Here is a 19278-nt window from a genome sequence, read left to right as displayed (position 1 = left end):
AACCTAACTAACCTAAGGACATCACACACATCCATGTCCGAGGCAGGATTCGCACCTGCGACCATAGCAGCAGAGCGGTTCCAGACTGAAGCGCCTAGAACCGATCGGCCACAGAGGCTGGTGGGTTTATATCGAAAGTAGGTCGGTGGTCATAATGCTTTGGCTGATCAGTGTATTTAAGCCGTTTCAGCACGTTTCAATAAATTCAGTATGCAGTGCAGTAACAGGCGAATTTTCACTGCTGCTTCTGGAAAATAATGAAAGGGTAGCATTAAATTAGAAGGCAAAAGGCAGCAAGAAAAAGAACCAATAAGAACAGGAAAAGGGGGCGTGTGAAGTAGGAATATGAGGCATTAAAGGGACAACTAATTTGGTAATGGGAAGAAATGGGAGGCAACGACAACGAATGGGGCCGGGGGGAGGGGTGGGGAAGTGGAGAATGCAGAGAGAGACCAAACTGTGACACCAGTAAGGCAAATTAGTCCCTTAATGACGATTACAACAACACATTTTCGAAGGACTGGATGATATAGTGCATCCTTGCAGTAGTCTGTGTTTTGCTTTAATTTGGTATCCTTACTCGGTCCCAGATTATATGCACTGTAAGCAGTTCCATTTATTCTGTTAAAGGTTCGAATGATCGTAAAATATTTCTGAGCCTTATGAATAATTTTATATGTAGCAAAGATGAAATAGCAACTATGAAGTTTATAAAAATCATTTTATTTTAAACAGTTTTACAAGTTGAATTGGCAGAGTGTTGTAGACTTTCAGTTCCTCATCTTCTATTCTTCAGCGTTAGCCAACGAAGTGTCAATCGGCTGAGGACAATTTGGAGGTATCGGACGCTGAAAAAAAATTTGCACCCTGTCAGTTACTGATAGTCCATAGATGACAGTCCTCACAAATAACCAGAATACCATCAGTAAAAATAAGGTTCCCTTACGCCTACTACAATTTTCATCTCTTCAGTCGATTCCAGTGAGAATTAACTCATACAACCAGCCCAATGACTTAACTCACTACAGTCCATCCTTTCCTTCTTTAACATTGGCAAAAATTGGATGCATTGATGCAACACTTTTAATTATTTTTAAAATTTACAAAAAGGTGACAAAAGTCGTGGGATAGCGATATGCACATAGATAGATGAAGATAATATCGCGTACACAAGGTATAAAATGCAGTACAATGGTGGAGCTGCCATTCGTAGTCAGGTGATTCGTGTGAAAAGGTTTCCATCATGATTATGGGCACACGAAGGGTATTAACTGACTTTCAAAGCGGAATGATAGGAGTTAGAAGCATGGGACATTCCATTTCGGAAATCGTTAGGGAAGTCAATGTTCCGGGATCCACAGTATCAATAGTGTGACGAGAATACCAAATTACAGGTATTACTTACCCCCATGGACAATGCAGTTGCCAACGGCCTTCACTTAACGTCCAAGAGCAGCGCGTTTACGTAGAGTTGTCAGTGCTAGTAGACAAGCAACACTGTCAGATATAACAGCGAAAGCAATGTCGGGCATACTAAGAACATATCCGCTAGGGCAGTGCGGCGAAATTTGGCGTTAATGGGCTATGGTAGCAGACGCCCGAAGCGAGTGCCATTGATAACAACACGACATGGCCTGCAGCGCCTCTCGTGGACTCGTGACCATATCAGTTGAACCCTAGAAGACTGGAAAACCGTGGTCTAGTCAGATAAGTCCTGATTTCAATGACAAGAGCTGATGGTAGGGTTCGAGTGTGGCGCAGACACCACGAAGTCATGGACTCAAGTAGTCAATAAGGCAGTGTGCAAGTTGGTGGTGACTCCATGGCGTGAACTGTGTTTACACGGAATGGACTGGAAATGGCTATGAATGGCTGCAAGTGGTCTCCACGTATCTGAACACAGACTTCATGTTCGCAAACAACGATGGAATTTTTATGGATTACAATGTGCCATGTCACTGGGCTACAATTGCTCATGACAGGTTTGAAGAATATTCCGGACAATTGCAGTGACTGGTCTGGCTACCCAGACCACCCGACATGAGTCCCATCGTACATTTATAGGGCAAAATTGAGAGTGTTTACTCGTGCATTTCGTAGTATACAACCTTAATCTCGGAATTACAGTCCAAAGATAGGCTCTGTTAGTGATATATTCACGACGTTGATTCTTGTATCAGAGGTTAACCTCAAAGAATTCATGTTGGTTCTTGACTCGACTGATTTAATAGATAAAAATGTTGTCAAAAAATGAGCAGTGTTTAAATCTGGGCTTTGTCAAGCAAGTAACAGTCTAGCATGTAATGCACCCAAGGATTATACTGCTGTCTGCAGCAAGACGAAATTGAATTCGCAGAATCAGCACAAAGTCAATGGCTACGAAAAACCATAGTTATATAAGAAATAATCAAAAACACCACTAACATCTGTACAAATCAAGTTACATTCCATCGAATAATAATAATGATAATAATAATAACAATCATTGGCAGAATAGATGGTGATAACAAACAAATGAAAATGATTGAAGGAGTCAGCCACCAGTATTTACAGAGGTAGTCAATGACAGTAATCAACCAACTAGACCAAATATGTTGACCAAGGGCTGGGGTGAGAGTTGTGTTAGGACAGTCAACTTGTTAATGAACAACTCTGGCACAGATCTCCAACATTATTGATTGTTGAAATTTTAACAGGCTATATACAAATTTTTACCCCAGAGGTCTGCCTGTATTGTTGGTTTGTTTCCCCAGCTCTGAGAGCAGATAAACAGGAAGTCAGTTGAAGATGACTACCAGCACTGCTCGTGTCAAACAAGGCATCTACATTTAAACATTAGTCAGTGCAATACCGACTGTTTGATTGTTCTGTGGTCTGGAATATGATTATGCATGTTGCAGGAGCAAAATTTTCTGACGTTGATTTAAGAGCATATTGAGGATATTGTCAGATTAGGTATCAATAATATTAAAGATCACTCTGACAAGCTGAATTTGGGGGCAGCTCGAATTAATTATTTAAATGTACAGAGCCTTTGTGAATACAAACTGACCTGCATATGTGATATGACTAACCATATTCACCTTTGTAATGATGAGATGAATCAGTGGAGCTTATGCTGCAAGTTAAAGGAAACTGGTATGGAAGTGTGATGATTATCCAACCTTGAGAGACATGCTGGTAAAGTAAAATATTGTAATCATTACTATAGATCATTTGCTCTGCTAATGCGAAAATTGCATCAAATCCTGAGCTTTGCATTCAAAGTAAAAAACTGTGCAATGTTGAATTCTAACAACAAAAAACGCCATTGAACTGATGAATGTTAATAAGATTACTTGTTACAAATCTTGTGAATATTAATGATTTTATAACATATTGACTTTATATGTGTATATCTAAATCTTGTATGAATATGAATGAAAAATTTCTTCCACCTGGAACCCCATCGCAACCTGATCAAAAGGAGCCAGTCCTACAAAAATCAGTTATTATAAAAAAAAATGATAAATGTATGACCTTCAGCCAAAAGCATTGTGATAGCAATAAAATTTAACATTTAAAGATTCCTGCTCCTATTGTGGCCTATCTAATGTCTTACAAGAATTTTATGTTTTTTTTTTTTTCATGCGTCAGAATAGCTGTCGTTTGATTAGTTGCAGAAAGAATGCAGAGTGTGCATTGTTATTGAAATGAATTTCATCTGTTTCACAATTTCTTACAAAAGAAAGTACTTGCTATCGCTTTGACTTCATTAGGCATACATGTACTCTTAATTGGAGGGATATGCTGCCATTTTTGTTTTAGTGCATTTGATGTACTTGCACAATTAATACTGACATTCTAGTTGTTCATCTACAACAAAGATGGGCGTGATAAAATATCAGTGGTGAGACTAATATATGTACTCAGTATTTTTATTCCTTTTCCTATTGTATGACATTGTTTGTGTACAAGTTTCCAGTTTGTGGTACACTGCCTTAGAGCCTACAACTTCAGAGACTATTTCATTTTGTTTTTTGGTAGTAACAATTTAAACAAAAATTTATTGACACTAACTGTTAGCCACACAACCATTCACACATTGTATAGAGCATGAAATTATGCTAGAATTATGTTAAGAATCCTGCCACTTATCACCTGTGTGATATGCAAAGAGAAACATGTTTGAATCATCTAGCACATTCAGTGGCAGGAAAAATCCAGAAAATAAGTCTGTGGTACCCCGCCCCCTCCCCCCAAACAAGCACACACTTTACATTACATCAGACAGATCCAGATCTCTTTCCTGTTTGCTTTTTGTTGACACTAGAGGAAAATTGTCTGGTTCCTACTTCCCAAATATGAAGTTTTTCTGTGTTTTAATTGATATAACTCTACCTGATAATGGGAATATCAATAATATTGACTAATTACAGTTATTACTGAATTTCATTTAATATTCATAATAATTTCTCTTAGGTGTGACAAAAAATGTTTGCATTTAAATATCTTTAAACTGCATTAGTTGTCAAAAGAGGGTTCACTGGTACACTGTTTGATGTGGAACAGCTCAACACCAAGAATATAGCACTCACCGACAACAGCTTACAAATTTCGCCCCAGAGGTCTGCCCGTATTGCTGTTTTGTTTCCCCGGCTCTGAAAGCAGATAAACAGGAAGTCAGTTGAAGACGATTACCAGCACTGCTAGTGTCAAACAAGACATCTACATCTAAACAATATATCTGATAGTTAATAGTAATTAATTTCGCATTTGATAAAAAATAAATTTAAAAAATAAAGACTGACTATTTCTCTTAATAAGAAAATATCTGCCATGTGTGCTGCACTGAAGACCCAGAACCTCTTAGTGATACACTGCTTTGACCTTAAAAGGGGCAAAATGCTAAAGTAGGACAAACACTAATGAACACATCTTCAGAGGCGAAATTTATATATGATATTAAAATGATGTTCATACTTCAGCAGAATGTTCTGTGATAAATAGCGTTATTAAAGATATTTGAATTTCGTCTGTGGAACTATTAGACAATGCACAGTTATACAGGGTGTTTTTAAAATAAATGTAAAAAAATGAGAGCGCTGGTAGGGTGGATCATAAGAAGCAAGTTTCACATAGCAACCATGTCTGCATCAGTGTTCGGCAGTAGGCCTCATTTAACAGTGTCACACACTGCCAGGAGGATAGGCATACAACCCACCATATGAGTCAATATGGTATCAGGTATTCCTGATGGGACAATACCATAGAGTTTCTCCTGGCATTTTATGGAACGTGAACACATTGCATTTGGCAGTCCAAATTCCTGTTTGGTACAATGTCATACAGAGGGCAGCTACTGTGCATACTGTAGAGTCTTGTTCGCCTTGTGTCAGTGTACCAGCAAGTGAGGCACTCTTGTGTTCCGTACTGTGCAGAGCTGATGGGAAATGGAGCACTTTTCTTGGGAGTAGAGGGCAGACATGCACTGGGCTTACAGTGTGGCAGATGGAAATGCTCACAGTGGAGGTACATTTATCTGTTTCCGAATAACTGAGTGCCAGATCCACGCATGTTCACTGCCCTCCACAAAGTCCTAAGAGAGACAGATGCGCTTGAGGTGAGTTGTCTTCTGACATGGTATCATAATCGTGCATATGCATTTTAAGCCTACATTAAAACCCGATGCATTAATTTTGTGATACAGATGCAAAGGCTGCACAGACACAGTCGACAAAGCCTGTGTGGAGACCAGAGTTTGAAGAGGTGGCGTTAGCACTGCTGCGAAACACACCCTCAACAACCTCGTGAAGTGTTGCTTGAGAAATGGATGCAAGCCATTTCACTGTCTAGTGCATGCAAATGAGGATGATTTGCACTCTTACTGCCTTCAGAAACTTCAAGCCCTTAACGTAGAAGATTTGATGTATCACATTCAATTCTGCCAGTGGTTTTTGCATAAGTGGGGCATTCAGCATGAAGTTAATTCGATAAATTATCTGGGAGTACTCATTAGGAGTGATTTAAAATGGAATGATCATATAAAGTTGATCGTCGGTAAAGCAGATGCCAGACTGAGATTCATTGGAAGAATCTTAAGGAAATGCAATCCGACAACAAAGGAAGTAGGTTACAGTACGCTTGTTCACCCAATGCTTGAATACTGCTCAGCAGTGTGGGATCCGCACCAGGTAGGGTTGATAGAAGAGATAGAGAAGATCCAACGGAGAGCAGCGCGCTTCGTTACAGGATCATTTAGTAATTGCGAAAGCGTTACGGAGATGATAGATAAACTCCAGTGGAAGACTCTGCAGGAGAGACGCTCAGTAGCTCGGTACGGGCTTTTGTTAAAGTTTCGAGAACATACCTTCACCGAAGAGTCAAGCAGTATATTGCTCCCTCCTACGTATATCTCGCGAAGAGACCATGAGGATAAAATCAGAGAGATTAGAGCCCACACAGAAGCATACCGACAATCCTTCTTTCCACGTACAATACGAGACTGGAATAGAAGGGAGAACCGATAGAGGTACTCAGGGTACCCTCCGACACACACCGTCGGGTGGCTTGCGGAGTATGGATGTAGATGTAGATGTAGAATTCCCACACTCTGTACTTTTTCCAGCTAATGCATCGTTTACAAAGGAAGATTGTTCAACAGCTACAATGAACACGAGTAGGCACTGGAAAATCCGCATGCAACTTTGTTTGTAGTCAACGAGAATGTTTCACCACCAGAGTTTGCACTGGCTTGGTAGGCGACAATCTGATTGGTCCATACATTCCTCCCGACGACTAAACTCAAATAAACATTAATCTTCTTAGGGGAAATACAGCCAAAGTTATTGTAAAATAGAAATAATTCAAAAGCCAAGATCGCTTAAATACTGTTTACCGGATGACTGGTTTCAACACACTAAAAGTGCCATCATCGGATCTGTGAAGATATAACATGACAGGTTTGAGGAAGGGCTTACATGAGTTACACTATATACAATACTATTAGTACAGTACCACATACCTGAATGTTGCTTAACATTTATAAACCATTTGCATATAATGGTACATGAGGCAGACCAGCTGATATAAAATCATTGTTACAAAAATAAAAAACAACTGCTCTCATGGTCATTCATTTCCATCAGATATGTAAAACCGCAATCACAAGATAAAACTGTTTGGTACATGACCGCTGCTCGAATAACACTGCCCTATTCCGTGCCGGTTTACCTGCTGCAATTCTAGTGGTTCACAGCTGGCCACTAGATAGCGCTATACCAGCAGTGCACATACAGTCCCATAGTATAACCACTCACTATTACTACTACTACTACAATACAACTTTACTATTACTGCTAATCAAATACCCATGCAAAGAACACCTTCGCATGTACTTACTGTTCAAAGTATACATGCTATGCATACTATACAAAGTATGACGTACGTCAATTACAGAGTAAAAACATCTGAAGCAAAGGCATTATCCATATTAGGGCCATACAAAACTACATATTGTAATTTACCCTTATTCATATATGGAAGTAAGTTGTTCATAACACGACTCAGATACAATGTGATGAGTGATTAAACCTATATGCTGCGCTTTACCTGTCTGGGCACTACGGTCTTAGGTATTGTGAACGCTAAAAAAGTACTAACGGCCATAAAAGGCTCTCACCGTCTATACACTCATTATGAACGTAGTACAGACCAACTATGAAAACCTGCATAAGCACATGAATTACGGGAGGCCAGTTCAGACAGGTAAATCACAACATATAGGTTTAATCACTCGTCACACTGTATTCAAGTCGTGTTATGAACAGCTTACTATGCGTAAATTCCTGACTTCCATGTATGAATAAGGGTAAATTATAATATGTAGTTTTGTATGGTGCTAATGTGGATAATGCCTTTGCTGCAGATGTTTTTACTCTGTAATTGATGTACTTCATAGTATGTATAGCATGTATGGTATGTACAGTAAGTGTATGGGAAAGTGTTCTTTGCACGGGTATTTGATTAACAGTAATAGTAAAGTTGTATTATAGTAGTAATGAGTGGTTATACCGTGGGACTGTGTGTGCACTGCTGGGACAGCACTATCTAGTGGCCGATTGTGAACCACTAGAACTGTAGCAAGTAAACTGGCACAGAGTAGGGCAGTGTAATGTCGACTGTTGTTAGTCGAGCAGCGGTCATGTACCAAATAGCTTTATCTTGTGACTGCAGTTTTACATATCTGATGGAAAAGAATGGCCATGATAGCAGTTTTTTTTTTACTTTTGTAACAATGATTTTATATCATCTGGTCTGCCTCGTGTATCCAAATGGTTTATAAATGTTAAGTTACAGTCAGGTATGTGGTACTGTACTAATAGTAATGTATATAGTGTAACTCATGTAAGCCCTCCCTCAAGCCTGTCATGTTATATCTTGACAGACCCGATGATGGCACCTTTAGTGTGTTGAAACCGGTCATCTAGTAAACAGTATTTACGCAACCTTGGCTTTTGAATTATTTCTACAACAGAGCTATAGGCCTACTACATACAGTGTGCGCACTGCAAGAAAGTTATTGGAAAATATCCCATTCAACGGGTGACAGTGTATGTGGTATTAACATGATGGTGCACCTGCACTCTTCACTCATGCGGTGCGAAATCATTTGGTGAGAGCCTTGATGGGAACTTGGTAGGGCGTGATGGGCTGCTGGCATAGTCTGCATATCCTCTCAACTTGAGGCTTCTTGATTTTTTTATCTGGGGACATCTGAATCACATACAGAGATAGATGAAGAGCTGATAGCGCGAATTATGGCAGCGTCTGATGCGATCCCCACTTCATCACTTGGCATGCCCCCTAAACTTAAACAGCTTTGTTGAGGCTCTCCGCTGCAGTCATGGACTGTGCGGCTGGTCCCGGCGGAGGTTCGAGTCCTCCCTCGGGCATGGGTGTACGTGTGTTTGTCCTTAGGATAGTTTAGGTTAAGTAGTGTGTAAGCTTAGGGACTGATGACCTTAGCAGTTAAGTCCCATAAGATTTCACACATATTGTTTTGTTTTTTTGTTTGAGGAACAGCAGGTCAACATCGAACGAAACGGTGGATCCTGCTTGAAACCCAGGCAGAGGCACTTTAATCGACAGAAACATAAAGCAACGCCTTGATTTCAGATACGGTTCATCATTTCACTCGATGCCTAGGCGCTATTCCAGTACAGCTGGAGAGCCTCTGCAAAGCTGTTCGAATTTAGCGGGAATCTGAGGAGTGAATAGGAATTTTGATTAAGGAGGGAGGTATGCTAAGGTAGTCCGTGCAGTTGTGCAAAGCTACTGTGCCAGGGTGGTGTAGTGGCTAGCGCATCGGCCTAGTGAGCAGGAGACCTGCGTTCGAATCCTGGCCCCAGTACAAATTTTCAATCGTCGCTTCAGTATGCACATATACGCCAGAGATGTTTGAAAAGATTTATAGAACCGTATAGTTTCGTTTCATACAATATCTGTTCCGTTTCAGAGTTCTTGTACGAACAAAGAAAGATCACCATACCCGAACAACTGCCACCAAAAACAAAACATTTTAAAAAGTAATGCCGGTCTCAGCCCTGCAGTCTACAGAGCAGTCGGGCCGCCTACTCACCCCGTTGAGAGTGACCGTGGGCACGCCGTGAAGCGGCGGCGACAGCGCTTCGGTGACGTCCCCGTTCCGCTTCAGCAGCAGGCTGCCCCTCGAGCCTCTGGAGCACTCAAGTATCGGCTGCCAGGTGATCCCCAGGTCGCCGGCGCACTGGAAACAAACCCGACAGTGAATGACAGTAAATTTCCTTGAGGGGAGAAATGTTTGTATCAACAAATCAACACGGATATCCAAAGAAGCGATCCTGCGAAGCTCAACTTCTCCTTTTCTCACACAATATAAAGAATGTTTGTAATAAAATCTTCTCTTCAAGAGAGGGCCCCCATGAACAAGGACTGATCTAAGGACAATGAAAATTCACAGAAACATTTGCAAGGACATGCGGATGAGAAATAACAAATGAAACACAGTTTTATTTCCACATGAGAGGTGGTTGTTGTTGTTGTGGTCGTCAGTCCTGAGACTGGTTTGATGCAGCTCTCCATGCTACTCTATCCTGTGCAAGCTTCTTCATCTCGCAGTACCTACTGCAACCTACATCCTTCTGAATCTGCTTAGTGTATTCATCTCTTGGTCTCCCTCTACGATTTGTACCCCCCACGCTGCCCTCCAGTACGAAATTGGTGATTGCTTGATGCCTGAGAACATGTCCTACCAACCGGTCCCTTCTTCCAGTCAAGTTGTGCCACAAACTCCTCTTCTCCCCAATTCTATTCAGTACCTCCTCTTTTGTTATACGATCTACCCATCTAATGTTCAGCATTCTTCTGTAGCACCACATTTCGAAACCTTCTATTCTCTTCTTGTATGAACTATTTATTGTCCACGTTTCACTTCCATACATGGCTAAACTCCATACAAATACTTTCAGAAACGACTTCCTGACTCTTAAATCTATACTCTATGTAACCAATTTCTGTTCTTCAGAAACTCTTTCCTTGCCATTACCAGTCTACATTTTATATCCGCTCTACTTCGACCATCATCAGTTATTTCGCTCCCCAAATAGCAAAACACCTTTACTACTTTAAGCGTCTCATTTCCTAATCTAATTCCCTCAGCATCACCCAACTTAATTCGACTACATTCCATTATCCTTGTTTTGCTTTTGTTGATGTTCATCTTATATCCTCCTTTCAAGACACTGTCCATTCCATTCAACTACTCTTCCAAGTCCTTTGCTGTCTCTGACAGAATTACAATATCACCGGCGAACCTCAAAGTTTTCATTTCTTCTCCACGGATTTTAATGCCTACTCCGAACTTTTGTTTCCTTCACTGCTTGATCAATATACAGATTGAATAACATCGGGGAGAGGCTACAACCCTGTTCGTTCCCAACCACTGCTTCCCTTTTGTGTCCCTCGACTCTTATAACTGCCATATGGTTTCTATACAAATTGTAAATAGCTTTTCGCTCCCTGTATTTTACCCCTGCCCCCTTCAGAATTTGAAAGAGAGTATTCCAGTCAGCATTGTCAAAAGCGTTCTCTAAGTCTACAAATGCTAGAAACGTAGGTTTGCTTTTCCTTAATCTTTTTTCTAAGATCAGTCGTAGGGTCAGTATTGCCTCACGTGTTCCAGTATTTCTACGGAATCCAAACTGATCTCCCCCCAGGTCGGCTTCTACCAGTTTTTCCATTCGTCTGTAAAGAATTCGTGTTAGATTTTTGCAGCCGTGGCTTATTAAACTGATAGTTCGGTAATTTTCACATCTGTCAACACCTGCTTTCTTTGGGATTGGAATTATTATTTTCTTCTTGCAGTCTGAGGGTATTTCGCCTGTCTCATACATCTTGCTCATTAGAGGTAGAGCTTTGTTAGGCCTGGCTCTCCCAAGGCTGTCGGCAGTTCTAATGGAATGTTGTCTACTCCCGGGGCCTTGTTCGACTTAGGTCTTTCAGTGCTCTGTCAAACTCTTCACGCTGTATCTTATCTCCCATTTCATCCTCATCTATATTCTCTTCCATTTCTATAATATTGTCATCAAGAACATCGCCCTTGTACAGGCCCTCCATATACTCCTTCCTCCTTTCTGCTTTCCCTTCTTTGCTTAGAACTGAGTTTCCATCTGAGCTCTTAAAATTCATGCAAGTGGTCCTCTTTTCTCCAAAGGTCTCTTTAATTTTTCCCTAAGCTTACACGTTACTTCACCTAAATCATCCTAAGGACAAACACACATACCCATGCTCGAAGGAGGACTCGAACCTCCGCTGGCACCAGCCGCACGGTCCATGACTGCAGCGCCTCCAGACCGCTCGGCTAATCCCGCACGGTGTAAGGAACGTCAACGAAATTGTGTATGCCAATCGAACAGTGACTGTCAGAGAGATTGCGGAAGAATATAACATTTCAGCTGGATAATGTCATGAAATCCTGGCACAGCATCTTGGAACGCGTCGTGTTGCCGCCGAGTTCGCCTCACGGCTCATGAGTCAAGACCTGATAGACCTCCGCTTCGCAATCTGTGAAGAGCTTTTCGATCGCGCAAATGAGAACGAGATGCTGCTTAAGAGAAACACAACGGGTCTACGGTTATGAAGCTGACACCAAGGTTCAATCGTCACAATGATTCGAGAAAGGTCCTAACACTTAAAAAATAAAAACTCGTCAGGTCAGGCCAAATGTCAAAGTCATGATGATAGTTCTGCTTTACTTTGAAGCATTACTTCATCAAGAATTCGTGCCACAGGGATAAACTGTTAATCGGTGGTACTATCGGGACATGCTGCGAGGAAATGTGAGAAGGAAACGGCCTGAAATGTGGCGAGACAATTCATGGCTCCTGCATAGCCATAACGCAGCCGCACATTTATCGCTGTTGATGCGTGACTATTGCACAAAAAATGAAATCACTGCGCTGCCTCATCCTCCGTACTCTCCAGACCTTTGGTCCCGGCGGAGGTTCGAGTCCTCCCTCGTGCATTGGTGTGTGTGTGTTTGTCCTTAGGATAATTTAGGTTAAGTAGTGTTTAAGCTTAGGGACTGATGACCATAGCAGTTAAGTCCCATAAGATTTCTCTCTCTCTCTCTCTCTCTCTCTCTCTCTCTCTCTCTCTCTCTCTCACACACACACACTCTCTCTCTCTCTCTCTCTCTCTCTCTCTCTCTCTCCAGACCTTGCCCCTTTTTTATTTTTAAAGTTGAAAACCCCACTGAAAGGACGAAGATTTACAAAGATAGACGAGAAAAAAGAAAATTCACAGACGGCGCTTCGGGCGATCCAGCAAGAGGCGCAACAGGACTGCTTCCGGAACGGCGTTGGAAGTGGTGTATGACTTGTGGAAGAGAGCACTTCGAGGGAGACCATGCACAATAAGCAAAAGGTGGGCGCAGAAAAATTTTGTGGACAAAGTTCTGGAATATCTGAAGAGACCTCGTACATGCGTTTAGCGCAACTGTCGCTTGGAACCGGCAACGATGCAATCGCGTCCGTATCTCGACCTGAGCGAACCGTTATCTTCGTGGATCGTCCTGTAACTGCGTACCACAATGGCAGTAACTAAAGAGACTATACATAGGCTCTCTGGTAATAACGCAACGAGTGTTTTTTCGTTTCTGAGCAAACAAATGCAGATGTCGCCCCCCAGAGCTTTCAAGAAAAGGTCTGGAAGACTTGGAAGAAAGAGAACAGTGAATATAATGAAAACAACGTAAGGTTTGCGTATGGCACGAGTACTATTGAAAAAGAGTTAACAGCAGGGGAAACTTTATACCATTGTGATCTTACCACTCTCTTCTACAAAATTTCAGAAATGTAATTTCCCACTGCGTGCTGCTTGCAAATCAGTGGTAGAGTAATATATGACAACGCCAGAGAACGTAGCTGTAAAAAAATGTAAATGTCATATCACTAGGGCCTCCCGTCGGGTAGACCGATCTTCGGGTGCAAGTCTTTCGATTTTGACGCCACTTATGCGACTTGCGTGTCTATGGGGATGAAATGATGATGATAAGTACAACACAACAACCAGTCCCTGAGCGGAGAAAATCTCCGACCCAGCCGGGAATCGAACCCGGACCCTTAGGATTCACATTCGGTCGCGCTGACCACTCAGCTACCGGGGGCGGACAACAAAGTTGTTAATTTCAATTATGAGAGGGTGGCAAGAATTTATTAGGTACTCCGTAAATGCGAGAAAATTTTAAACTCACCTTCCCATACATTTTGTCTTTTTCTAGCCTAATATACTTTTCCTTTGAGCCAGAGCAATGAAATTCTAACAGTCAATTGTATTAGTAAACGTGTGTGAAGTGACAGTTTTTAGCTTTGAAGTTATATTACAAAGAAACCGATGAGCTTGCCAAAAATGGGTCATTATTAACACATTTTTATATCTACAATTTTACTATACTAGACTTAAAAATGTCAATGTTTAAGCAAATAGTGCAAATGTATGTCAAAAGAGTTTCAGTGTTCTACTGTAAATACTTGAGAAAAGGTACACTGAAAACGGACATTTTAACATGGAGATGGAAGGGAGCTTATCGCTTTAGTGTGGAATTTACGTTTTAAATTTTTAAATACGGTGTTGTATTGAAAAATCTAATTTTTGTTGTCCTTGGAAGCCGTTTGATAGGCAAACTGCAAGTGAACTGTGCGCAATGAACCATTAAGCGGGTTAGCCGAATATAATCTAGGAGGGAAAAAAAGCACGCCACAAAGGAATTATCCGAAGGGACGGATATCGGTGGTTGTGATGTAAACGTATGGACAAGCAAATGATCACAATTTCAGAAAAATGGATGATTTACTAAAAAGAAAGAGGTTCACAAATTGAACACGTCAAAGGGTATATACAGGGTGGTCGGAAATTCCCGTTACAAATTTCTAGGGCATGTAGAGGGTAGTGAGTACAGAACATTTTAAATAGGAACCCATGCCCGGAATCGTATCGTTTCCGTTCTACGTCAGTTTCAGTTCAGGTGTATACCTCGTCAACGCCTGCTTAGGGCAAGATGACACGATGACGTGTACTACGTCAAACGATCCCCAGATGTCACTTATTGTCCGCTTTGCTGTGAGACCGAGTCAATACCTGTGCACCACCTATAGAGGAAACATGGTTCAGTACACTTTTGCGGAATACACAGACATAATCCTTGTGTACGGCGAATTGGAGGCAACGGAAGAGCTGCTAGTCGGCTATATCACGAACGTTTTCCACACCGTCACTCCATCGCGCAAACTGTTTGCCAAAGTTCCACAACGGCTACGAGAAAGGGGGAATCTTCACCGTGAGGAGGCAGGACTGTGGTGCTCTACGGCGTCACATTGAAGATAGCGCGTCAACGAGTTCGCGAACAATTGCGCTTGCAGTGGCTGTTAGTCACAGTACCGTCTTGGACGTCCTGCATGAGCAACAATTACATTCGTACCACTTACAGAGGGTACAAGCTATGAGTCCAGCAGACGTTCCACAACGCGTCGCCTTCTGCACATGGTTCCTAGACCGTTGCATCGAGGCGCCTCGGTTTCCACGTCGAGTTCTCTTTACAGAGGAATGTAGGTTCAGAAGGAATTGTGTTCTGAATACTCGAAATAGCCAGGTCTGGGTGGACGAAAACCCTCATGCCACGCATGTTCAGGGATTTCAAGACTGGCAGGTATTCTGGACGGTCATGTGATTGAACCATACCTCCTTCCATCCAAGCTCACGGGTCCCGCATATTCAGTCTTTCTACGACACGTAATGGACCCGTTCTTGGAAGCTGTGCCATTGAATGTCCATCAGGAAATCTGGTCTCAACATGATGGAGCACCACCTCACTTTTCACTGGCTGTCCGGAAACATCTCAACAGACGGTATGTTGAAAGATGGATAGCCCGTGATGGTCCAACCGCGTGGCCGCCTCGATCGCAGGATTTAACCCCTATGGACTACTTCATGTGGGACAGAGGAAGATCTGTTCACATGAGTTCTGGCCGCTGCACAAGACATTAAAGTGACACCAGGTGGCCGTGCGCTTCTAGGCGCGTCTGGAAGCGCGTGATCGCTACGGTCGCAGGTTCGAATCCTGCCTCGGGCATGGATGTGTGTGATGTCCTTAGGTTAGTTAGGTTTAAGTAGTTCTGTTCTAGGGGACTGATGACCTTAGAAGTTAAGTCCCATAGTGCTCAGAGCCATTTTTTTGACATCAGCCGGGATGGAGAGAGTGTATCAGAACATGCTTCGGAGGTACAATATGCGTAACAACGTTGGTGGTTATAGTATAAGACGATTCACACTTTGTCTATTGTGTTAATGCTAGGTAACAAGTGACGGGAAGACCACTATCTATGAAAACATTATTTTTTTATTCAAAAGACAGTGAGAAGTAACCTGTTAATGAATTCGATTTAACCTTCATTCTTAATAGAAAAGTATTTAGTTGAGTGAGACTTCCCCTGTGATCAGTTCATAATTTTGCAGTGAACTGCACGTATAATTTTATGACAGCTAGGAAAATGTTTGAACAATAACACTGAACCTATGTCCAACTAATGATTCTGGAGTTATAAAGACCATTCAGTTTGAATAAGCACTGAAAGTAATAGTGTGTTTCGTTATCTGTTATATCTTTGCGAATAGTTTGTGCTGCTCTAGTGTTAGTTCCAACCTTAACGTTAACATATGCAGGTGTCGGAGTTCATTGCACTCGCGTGTGGTAAAGTATAAGTTGTGTTTATCCGTTAAAGTTACTCATACCTACTTTCTTAAACAAGAACGTTAATCTTTCTCTTGCCTAATTAGGCTGGCGACCGTTTCCCTTATTCTTTAAACACTGTAGCTAGGTAAAACATTATTTGTTACTGTTTGAATAATTACGCAGTTCTGACTTTCACTTCCGGTAAGCCACCCCCGTTAAGCACAACATGGTCAACATAACAAAATTCCTCTCAGAGGGTAACACTGCTCTGCTTCTTCATACTATAATTACTAGAATAAGAATAATTTCTTTATACGAACTGCCTTAGGCTTTGAGGTTATGGTATAGTAGTGGCAGACGGAAGTGTTATAAGACGACTGGATTTCCACGACGAGCCAAAAGCGCAGGCTATTTCTGTGTTTGTCTCTAACGGATCGGGCCTGCCGATCTGAAGCCCATCATTTCCCACTAATGTGGGGGCTCTGCCCGTTAGATCTTGTCTCACCGACATGCCTGCAGGACAGGTCTGTTTGTGTGTGGCGTAATGCGGCGGATTTTCGTGGTTTATGCTTGGAGCCAGGACTGCGGTGCTCTTCGGCAGACAAAAGGCCACAGACGATGGGTTTCAGCAATTGTGACAGCCTCACCGCAAGTACATTGTACAGTGCAGAGTTTTATAGTCATTTTATTTATTCCAGTACATTTTGGCACTTCCAAAATAATGTATATATTAGAAAGTATTGACGATAAGAACAAGAGAATTGTGGCAGTCGATAGCGGTTTGTACGCTATAGTTCTCGAAAGAAAGATCACACAATACCTCCAAAATAATAGACATAACGCAGTGGGTAATAACCAGCAATAACGAACATAGTAGAACCAACATTTTATCGGTGGTCACCTATAGTATTGGTTTACATAGGGTGACCAGATTCAATCGTTTAAAAAGAAGGACAAACAGCTTCAAAACGGAGGACAAAGGAAGAAGAAAGAGGACACATAAACAGGTCAACTTTTAACATTTTTTGTGGGATCCGAAATTTAAAAACCTCTCTCACATCGGCCTGATTTAGCTTCACTGATCAGGATGGAAAAAAAAAAACCATGCGTATATTAAGGTAATTTTCATTCACAAAGCGGGCTTATCACATTCACACAGTTCAATACTGTTCTATCCTGATTAAATTGAGCTTAACTTAAATTCCATAAGGCAGTGAAGCAATTTCGAAGTCTCGGTGCGATGAAAATTGTCAGTCGATCTCCTGAAAACATTTGAAATAATTATTAACTTTCGGTGATCACATGGGGAAGACCGGAGATCTGCTGGTAAGACGTGTTAGCCCATTTATTGAAAGTAATAAACTGGATGTCTTGAGCGTACAAAACGGCAGGTTCGTCCAATGTAAATCAGACGTTCCCCACTGATCCCGTGCAACACAACGTAGTAAGCAGACACTGTCAATAATAACCAGTTAAATAATACGCGAACACACTTTAGTTAGTTCATGTATTAAATTCCTTCTCATACAGAATCTCATCAAGATGGCGGCTAGCTCAACAATACATACATATACATCTTCGTTCTTTCACGGCTAATCGGCAAGATCTGAATCATTCTTTTCATAAGAGAAAACATAGATAGCAGAGAAGCTATTCCATGGAGTAAATGCGCTCTCCAAGGAATAATAGGGCTTGAAACTACTTTGCTTTGATAACTATCGTATATTAAAGCTCAGAAATCGGTAAGATAAGAAGAGATATTTCGAGATATGTACTGAGTTATATAATTTATAAAATTTCTGAAAATATCGCGGAGAGACAGCTGCATGAGACATTACAAAATGCTGATGAGGATACCACCCATCAGCTTTGGACAAGTCACGTGACTGCCAGGTATTACCGGTAAAACTAGTAGTTAATTGTTACTGATGGTCAAGGGGTGGTTAACTGAGCAATATAAAAAAATTAAAAAAACATTGATTGTGGTGATAGTGTGGCGTCAACTGTTTTGTTATGTCAATAACACGGAATTGTTTACAAAGCGAAAAACGTAAGACCATTCACCTCCCTTCATTCGACGCACCGCTACCAGTATCTACAATTCAAGCAGCAGCTGACGACATGTAAATTGCACTTTAACCTTCCGAATACAAATAAATTGAATGACTATGAAACAATGAAATAAAACCATGACAGTTAATCTGTCGAGTTATTTCTTACCTTTATTGGCCACTGAGACGTACGTTCCAGCTCCACATATCTTACATCCTGTTTCAAATTCACTTCTCCCTTTCTTAAAGCCTGATATTTGCAGGAAAGGACATCAGAAAATGTACACTTTCGTTTAGGCATGGCCAAATATTTTACGTAACTCACTCGGTTAAAAATTACACTCGCAAATCACAAGTGCACTACAGAATGCCTATCCAGTATAAAAGCGAATATATGAAACGAAAATTTTAAATAATCGATATTTACATTCGCTTATGGGTCGATCAACGATAACATCGACGATCCTGGTGCCACCTACTAACACCGCCTTCGTGCGTGTTTATTACGAAGGCTGTGCAAATAGTTAAAGTATTTAAGAAAGGAGCAATAGAACGGGACGGATTGTAAATTTAACTGTATTACGCTCAACTTTGCAAAAAAGCCGGACAGTGTAAGAATCCGCCCGGAACCAGGAAAAAGAGCTGAAAAGGAGGACATGTCAAGATTACTCCGGACGTCTGGTCACCCTAGGTTTACACAACTGTTCCCTCCCTTATACGCTTCTTTCAAGAGGCCTACTTTTTTCTGAGGTTATTTCTGAAATCATTGAATGTATTTTCAATCTGTCTTCTTACTCCAAAGATATTGGTATTTTTGTCACAAGTGTGTTTCGTTTTACTGAAATAAAATAACACCAGTGGTTCAAATAGCTCTGAGCACTATGGAACTTAACATCTGAGGTCATCAGTCACCTAGACTTAGAACTACTTTAACCTAACTAACCTAAGGACAATCACACACATCCATGCCTGAGGCAGGAT

At 41.4% G+C, this 19278-nt stretch overlaps 1 protein-coding gene across 1 annotated transcript in view; it reads right to left on the bottom strand.

Moving 5' to 3' along the window:
- Positions 1 to 702: 702 nt before the first annotated feature.
- Positions 703 to 19278, bottom strand: part of LOC126291966 (gamma-interferon-inducible lysosomal thiol reductase-like) — a 91863-nt gene continuing 73287 nt past the window's right edge. Inside the window, exons 4-6 of the mRNA XM_049985720.1 lie at positions 9620 to 9766; positions 4578 to 4640; positions 703 to 848 (exon numbers count right to left, since the gene is read on the bottom strand). Coding sequence (XP_049841677.1) covers positions 786 to 848; positions 4578 to 4640; positions 9620 to 9766 — 273 coding nt within the window. The 3' untranslated portion in view covers positions 703 to 785. The remainder of the gene's footprint in view (positions 849 to 4577; positions 4641 to 9619; positions 9767 to 19278) is intronic.

Source organism: Schistocerca gregaria, chromosome 9, assembly GCF_023897955.1.
Source record: "Schistocerca gregaria isolate iqSchGreg1 chromosome 9, iqSchGreg1.2, whole genome shotgun sequence".
In the NCBI taxonomy this organism is placed as follows: Eukaryota; Metazoa; Arthropoda; class Insecta; order Orthoptera; family Acrididae; genus Schistocerca; species Schistocerca gregaria.
This window is presented reverse-complemented; position numbering and strand designations above follow the sequence as displayed.